The following is a 7,371-nucleotide window of genomic DNA, read 5'->3' as shown; positions in this document are numbered from 1 at the left end:
AGGCCGGGCAGGGCCGAGCCGGGGCGGCGGGGAACCGAGGACAAAGGTGTCGGTGCGGGACCGGGAGCGGGGCCGGGGGTCGGGCCGGGGGTCGCGGGGGAGCGGAGCGGGAGCCGACCCGGAGCGGGACGGCCCGGGGCTGGGAGAGGGCTCCGATCCCCCGCTCCCGAACGTTCCCAGGACTTTGGGAACCGCAAAGAGCTCCCTGCCCTGCCTGGGGAAAGGGGGTCCCCGCTCCCCCCGGCTCTGGGCGCCCCAAGAGCCCCCCTCTCGTCTCCTTGAACCTCGCAACGTAGGGTCGTAGGAGAATGACAATCCCGGCGCACATCGGCCTTGTGCTCCACAGGCTGCGCTGACACGGGAGCCGCGGGCTCTGCGGGGACAGAACCAGTGGGCAGAGCGGGGAGCACTGGGGTGCCACGGCCCCCTTACACCCCCCGACCCCGCGTCCAGCGCCCACGGCCGCCCGCGCGTCGCTGATGCTGCTGGACACCCGAGACCCGAGCTAGAGGCTGGGCTGCAGGTAGGCGGAAAGCCTGGTGTGACAAAGCCAGCGGTGGTGAGGGGACAGAGGCAGACGTGGCCTTGCCCTGGTGACGGGGCTCATGGCCACGGCTCTCTGGGGTGGCAGCTGGCTCTGTGGCGCAGGACATAAACCTTCCGTGCCTGCTGCGGGGAGGAGCGCGGGACACGGGACAAACCCGGCGCTGGCGGCACAGTCACCTGGCGCAGGTGACGTGGGGCACCGGGCCGAGCCCTGCCAGGGGTTCCTCCGTGGGAAAACACTCAGCTGGGAGGGAAACCCCCATCCCAGGGAGCCCTGACCCAACCTGCACCCACCCCGCAGCAGCTAGGCTGGGAACGGGCTTATCACTCCTGTCCCGGGGCTGTTTATTCACCGGCTCCATTTCCTGGGCTGCTGAGAACACAAAGCTGACGGGTGCAATTAAGGTGCAGCCATGGCAGGCTGTGTGAGCACCCTCTGTCCCGGCAGGGTGCAGAGCCGTGAAGCTGAGCACCCTCTGTCCCTGCAGGGTGCTGAGCACCCTCTGTCCTGGCAGGGTGCAGAGCCATGAAGCTGAGCACCCTCTGTCCCGGCAGGGTGCTGAGCACCCTCTGTCCTGGCAGGGTGCAGAGCCATGAAGCTGAGCACCCTCTGTCCCTGCAGGGTGCAGAGCCATGAAGCTGAGCACCCTCTGTCCCTGCAGGGTGCTGAGCACCCTCTGTCCTGGCAGGGTGCAGAGCCATGAAGCTGAGCACCCTCTGTCCCGGCAGGGTGCAGAGCCATGAAGCTGAACGAGCGGAGCTTGGCCTTTTATGCCACCTGTGACTCCCCGGCCGACAACGCCGGCTTCCTGTACAAGCGTGGCGAGCGGCACACGGCCTACCATCGCCGCTGGTTCGTGCTCAAGGGCAACATGCTCTTCTACTTCGAGGAGAGGGAGAGCCGGGAGCCGGTGGGAGTCATCGTGCTGGAGGGCTGCAACGTGGAGCTCTGCGACTCGGCCGAGGAATTCGCCTTCGCCATCCGCTTCGGCGGTGCCAAATCTCGCACCTACGTGCTGGCGGCAGAGAGCCAGGCTGCCATGGAGTCGTGGGTGAAGTCTCTGTCGCGAGCCAGCTTCGACTACATGCGCCTGGTGGTGAGGGAGCTGGAGAAGCAGCTGGAGGAGATGCGCTGGGGGCTGGCTGCTGGGTGCGGGGGCTGCCAGGGGCCGCCCGGCTCCTGGAAGCCGAAGCCTTTGGGGCCGGAGCAGTGTCCGGAGCGGCTGCCAGCTCTGCCCGCCGTCCTGCCGAAGGAGAACGGTTGTGCGGTGTGGAACAACGTACCGGGGCTGCAGCGGCCACCCGATGCCTCTGGCTGCGGCGGGCAGGACAGTGAGGGGCACCCGCAGCCGCCGCCGCTGCCGCCGCGCGGGAGGGCATCGGGCAGCGAGCCGGGCAGTGCCAGGGCGGCTGCGCCCCAGGGGCCGTCCACCTTCTGCCTGCTCCACGAGCGCTACGGCCGGGAGGTGACCCGGCTGCGGCAGCACTGGCAGGACAGGCGGCGTGGCCCCCGGCCCTGAGAGCTGGCCAAGCCCCAGGGAGCCAGCAGGACCCGGGGCAGGGAGGAGACGATCAGCCCTGGTGCTGCCTCAGGCACCTCCTCACCCCAGGATAGGCAGCCCTGTCTGTGGCAGCGATGGACACCGGGTGATGGTGCTGCCCCAGTGCCAAAGGGACACAATTGCTGCTCCAGCCTGGTACTTTAGCAGCTGGACTCAGCTTGATGCCTGCCAGGCTCTCAGGCATCTCGTGCCAGGCAGTGGGTGCACCCCTCTGGCTGTGTCAGGTGTGGGTGTGAGCTGGTCCACTCAGCACTTAAGCTACAAACCACTTGCTGGCTCATGCCTCCTGGCAATCAGACGCTTCACTGGGTCTGGTGGGGCCTCTTGATGCTCTTGCAGCAGGATCGTGCACCGACAATGATTTTGGAGGAGAAATTTGATGGGATCTCACCCACCTGAGCCCCTCTGTGGGTGTTTCTTAGCCAGGGAGCTTGCTGCCATCTTCCTCTCCTGCCTATCGCAAGCGACTAGCTGAGGCTGGCCGAGCTCTGCCAGATCCCTTTGCTCCAGCAGGATGTGGTTTGAGAATGTAAATATCAGCGGGTGCAGACGTTCCGTCCTGGCAGCAGTGCTGTGGCTGCCTGGGCTGCCTGCTGCCAGCCCCAGCTGCTGGGCACAGGGGGGATGGCTGCCTGCAGCCCGGCCGGCCAGGCCACGGTGGGGGCAAATGGGACTGCAGGCACTGCCTTGGCAGGAGGATATTTTGGTGCCAGGAATCATCCCAGGGCCAGCCCCTAAGGGGAAGCATCGCTAGCAGCAAACAGGAATGTGTGTGTCAGCAGTGGAGGGTGTCAAATGATTCATGCACCAGAGTGCAGTTGGTGTCTGGTGCTGGTGTTGCTCTTTTCTTTCCCCAACGGTTCATATGGACACCGAAGGTGCTGTGCTAGAGGTGGAGAGGCACACGTTGGGTCTGGGGGGAGCAGTCAGGGTGCCCTGGCTGGCTCTGGATCCTTTGCCCCCCTCTGGACTGGCACAAGATTTTGCTACAGTAAATGTTTCAGAAATTCCCTCCTGGCCTTGGTTCTCATTTGTGTTTAAAGTCCATGGGAAGGTGGGGCCCAGGTGGGAATGAATCCTTCATTTTAATCACCCTCCTGTCCCCACCATGTCCATAGGGCTGGGCAGGGGCTGCATCAACATGAGACATGGCTGATGCCAGGGTCTCACAGTGCCCTGGAGCTGCAGCCCCAGCCCCTGCTCCAGCACATTCCTCTCGCTCAGGGGGCACAGGAACGTGTCCAGGTGGGGTTGGAAACCTCCTGAGCAGGAACCTCCACACCCTCCCTGGGAAGCCTGGGCCAGGGCTCCCTCACCTCAGCACCAAAGGAGTTTCTCCTTGTGTTTAAGTGGAACTGTTTGTGTTCCAGTTCATGTCCATCACCCCTTTTCCTGGCACTGGATGCTACAGCAAAAAAGTGTCACCCCATCCTCCTGACACCCACCCTTTACATACTGATGAGTGTCAGCGAGGTTCAGCCTCATGCCAGACGACGCTGGGTTACCTCAGAGAGAAGCAAAGCTTCACCAGAGATGAGCACAAGACTTTCACAGGGTAGGGTCACAGCCTGATCTGGATTAACCCCATTTAACACCCTCTGTTTCCCCCCCAGTTCTCACGAGATGTTTATGGCAGAGAGAGCTCCTGCCACAAACCCAAAGCAAAGGCTGTGACTTCCACGGGAGCCCACATCAGCCCTGGGCCGGACAAAACACACCCCGAGGCCAGACTCGTATCCAACTTCTGTATTTAGTGGCTCTTTACAGAACTTGCTCCTTCCAAAATTGTTAAAACAAAGTTCATCGATCTCATAGAAACTTTTGAAGTACAGTACATGAGCCGAACAAAAACGTGAGCGGTGTGTCCCGCTGGCTCCAGCACAACAGGATTGCCCTGCTCCAGGCTATCCTGAGTGCTTCCTTCAGTCCCCTTCCACTACAGCTCCCGCTAGCACACCACGGAGAGCAGACAATGGTCACGCCTCAACCTTCTGCAGCACCACGGTGCCAGGGGAAAGAGTGGCTGTGGGCAAGCTGGGTGGCTGTGGGCAAGCTGGGGTGGCTGTGGGCAAGCTGGGGTGGCTGTGAGCAAGCTGGGGTGGCTGTGGGCAAGCTGGAGTGGCTGTGGGCAAGCTGGGTGGCTGTGGGCAAGCTGGGGTGGCTGTGAGCAAGCTGGGGTGGCTGTGGGCAAGCTGAGTGGCTGTGGGCAAGCTGGGGTGGCTGTGGGCAAGCTGGGGTGGCTGTGGGCAAGCTGGGTGGCTGTGAGCAAGCTGGGGTGGCCGTGGGCAAGCTGAGTGGCTGTGAGCAAGCTGGGTGGCCATGAACAAGCTGGGGCTTGCAGGGACAGGGCAGGTGGGTGAGGAGAGCTGTGCTGTGGCAGAGCCTAGCACCCAGTTATAAAAATACCTTCTGTTCTGATAAAAATGGGAAACAGTGGAAATTAGTCACTGCATAGCCTTGGAGCCTGGCAGGGGGCCACCATGAGGAGGGTGGCCTGGGTGGCTGATGCTGTGGGGCAATGGGACAGGAGCCACCCCATGTTGTTTAAAGGCTTTGTGTTGGCAGAGGCTGACTGGCAGCGGTGAGGTCGGGGAGAGCTCTGGGATGCTGCCACCACTGAGCTCCCAGACCTTTGCACAAGATCAGCCCTGGAAAGATCAAACTCAATGGTGCTTTGCCCAATTCAGGTCTGAGCTTGCCCAGTTCAGGCAGGATCTTGGCATGACACTCCAAGGCTCGTCCCAGCTTCACCTGGGGATGTGGCCATGGCAAGGGGATGTGGCCATGGCAAGGGGGTGCTCTCCCTAAAAACAAAGTGCTTGAGCCACGAGAGCTGGCTGTGATGCTGAGAGCAGCCCCTGGCAGGGTTCAGCCCCTCGCCATGAGCCAGTGGCTCCTGATTTCTGTGTGCTCACCCCCAAGCACTGCTGCCCATGGGCAGAGCTCCCCAGACCACGGGGAACTGGGATCCCACAGACATTCCTCCCTAGTGAGCCGGAGCCATCCCCCAGCACCACACCCAGCTGGGCACCTCTCCCCATCTCACTCCCAAAACCACAGGCACGGGTTTCTCTCTTTGCTTTTGCCCTCTTTTCCCTCTCCCTCTGGGAGCTGCCAGGAGCTGCAGCGGGGCTGGCAGCTGGAAGGAAGCGCGAGGGACGGCGTTTCAGACCATGCTACATCTTGTTCCAGAAGGCTATTGCAGACATTTCTACAACATACACAACCGCACGGGACAGTTTCTGTGTTACAAAGATTTCCAAAAAACATAAACCACCAGAACTAAATACATACTTGATGGCATCAAAGGTTTTCTCTTTAGAGTCTTCAGGGACTATGAGGCAGTCTCTGGCTGAGGCAGAAGCGATGCAGTGTCTTACAGACAGAGGTGGGAGACGCTCGGCAAGAGGTTTCTTACATTGGGTCAGTCTCATAGTGCTTCTCGATGGCTTTGCTCAAAAAGTCCTTTCTGTGAGGGGGGTTTCTTGGTTTGGTTTTTTTGTTTAATCTCATCCAGTGGCAAACTACAAGACTTCAGTGTACATTTAATGACACGACTGCTACATCATCTTGATTTTATAGCTATCTTTAATATCAAAGCAGCTCTTGAGCTGTTAATAAATTCCAAAGTATCCTTTTATTAAAATATCTAAAAGAGGTCTATAAATATTTTTTGTGGTGGGTTTTTTTTTGTGTGTTTTCTTTTTCTTTTCTAAAATTGTTCCCAGTTCTTCACATTTAAAACAAAGCCAGGGCAGGATGGGGGGAGCTTTGTAGCGGGGGGCTTCCCCCTCTGTCCCCTTTCCACACGGGTGCTCTCCCTCCGTGGCGCCGGCCGCCTCTCGCTGTGTTTAACAAAATAGATATATATATATGTATAGTGGGGATGTATAGATTTAGGGTGGTGGGGTTGGGGTGTGGGGAGGCTCAGAACTCCCACTCCAGGGCCTCCTCCCGGTTGGCAGCCCGCTCCAGGCGATGGATGATGTTGTTGAGGTTGGCCATCTTCTCGTGGCGCCGCTGGACGCTGGTGCTGAGCCGCGGGCCGGGAGCCGGCGGCAAGGCCGGTGAGACCGGCCCGGCGGAGGATGGCCCCGGGGAGGCCGAGCCGGTGAGGCCGGGTGAGGATGCTGCTGAGGGGGACGTCGGGGAGACCTCCAAGCTGCAACGGGATGAGCCGGCGGAGGACTGGGAGCTGTCGGGGTGCGGTGGCGGCGGTCCCCCGGCCGTAACACCCGTGCGGCCTCCCCGCCGCTGGAGGCTGCCGGCGCCGGGGGTGGTGGCGGTGTGGGGGGCTGCTCCCCGCTCCTCCTGGGGAGGGCCGGTCCCTTCGGCCGCCCCGGCCGGGCTGCGCGAGTCCCGCCGGCGGCTCCAGCCGCCCGCCTCCCCCTGCTCCTGCTTCACCTTCACGGGCGCGGCGGCACAGGCCGGTTCGCTCCCCCCACACGCGGCTTTACGGTCCTCGGCCTCCGAGTCGGGGCTGTGGGGGGCCCGGCGCCCGGGGTTGCCCACCCCAGCACTCTGCTCCGGGTCCGTGTCATCCTGCGTGCCCTCCACCAGCATCTCCCGGCGCATCCGCGACCTGCCGGGACACAAGGGCGCAGGGTCGGTGAGCACCAGCCACCAGCATCTAAAAGCATCATCTCCAGCTGGCACTGGAGGTGGAAAACCCCGTCACCTTCTCAGCCTCTCAATGTTTGGTTGGTGGGGGGAGAAAAGCACCACCAGCATCACAAGAAATGGATCTCACACCATGTTGGGCTGTTTCCAGCCAAAAGGACCCAGTTTTGCACGTGCCTTCCACTCGCTTTGTTGGTGTTGTTGAACAGGTAATGTTTCTCAAAGGTTACTTTGAGGGCAGTTGTGGTTACCCAGAGCAAGGGGGGCTTTCCTGGAACCACACAAAGGGGAAAGGTCATGGGTTTAAAAACCCTGTCATTCAAGTTTCCCCAAAAGCCTGAGTTTTCAAGCTGTCTCCCACACAGCCAACACTGTGCAAGAAACCTCGGCCAGCTCCCATACTGACGGTCTACGCTGCCCAGGAGGAGTTGGAGGCAGTCAGAGGCTCTGTGGACTCGACACAAAAGCACTCACATGTCTTTTTATACTGGTTTACACAGGGGAGGGGGCACAACCCATCACCAGGGCTGCTGACTCAAGAGTAGGCAGCCGTGGGTGTGGGTCTGAGGAGGATTCAGGAGCCATGTGTCCACATGCAATATTGCCTGAGGATGAAGCACGTGCTGCTCCCCAGGGCTAAGCT

The 7,371-nt window shown here is 60.8% G+C and overlaps 2 protein-coding genes across 5 annotated transcripts in view; one reads left to right on the top strand and one right to left on the bottom strand.

The window, feature by feature from the left end:
- On the top strand, positions 1 to 4,329 carry PHETA1 (PH domain containing endocytic trafficking adaptor 1). 3 transcript variants are annotated; one of them, XM_062010096.1, is made up of 3 exons: positions 1 to 46; positions 347 to 523; positions 1,276 to 4,329. In XM_062010096.1, the coding sequence occupies exon 3, from the start codon at positions 1,287 to 1,289 to the stop codon at positions 2,064 to 2,066; it is 780 nt and encodes a 259-aa protein (XP_061866080.1). In that variant the 5' UTR covers positions 1 to 46; positions 347 to 523; positions 1,276 to 1,286; the 3' UTR covers positions 2,067 to 4,329. The 3 variants fall into 3 exon arrangements, 2 of the variants coding, with proteins under 2 accessions (XP_061866080.1, XP_061866081.1); XM_062010097.1 differs by lacking the exon at positions 347 to 523 and having other exon boundaries at positions 23 to 46; XR_009819922.1 differs by lacking the exons at positions 1 to 46; positions 1,276 to 4,329 and adding an exon at positions 1,062 to 1,093 and having other exon boundaries at positions 102 to 523.
- A 239-nt stretch (positions 4,330 to 4,568) lies between these two features.
- Positions 4,569 to 7,371, bottom strand: part of CUX2 (cut like homeobox 2) — a 68,841-nt gene continuing 66,038 nt past the window's right edge. For both annotated transcript variants that reach the window (XM_062010094.1, XM_062010095.1), the window contains one exon: positions 4,569 to 6,690. In XM_062010094.1, the coding sequence (XP_061866078.1) occupies positions 6,036 to 6,690 (655 nt within the window). In that variant the 3' untranslated portion in view covers positions 4,569 to 6,035. The remainder of the gene's footprint in view (positions 6,691 to 7,371) is intronic.

The sequence above is a fragment of the Colius striatus genome, chromosome 17 (assembly GCF_028858725.1).
Source record: "Colius striatus isolate bColStr4 chromosome 17, bColStr4.1.hap1, whole genome shotgun sequence".
Lineage (NCBI taxonomy): Eukaryota > Metazoa > Chordata > Aves > Coliiformes > Coliidae > Colius > Colius striatus.
This window is presented reverse-complemented; position numbering and strand designations above follow the sequence as displayed.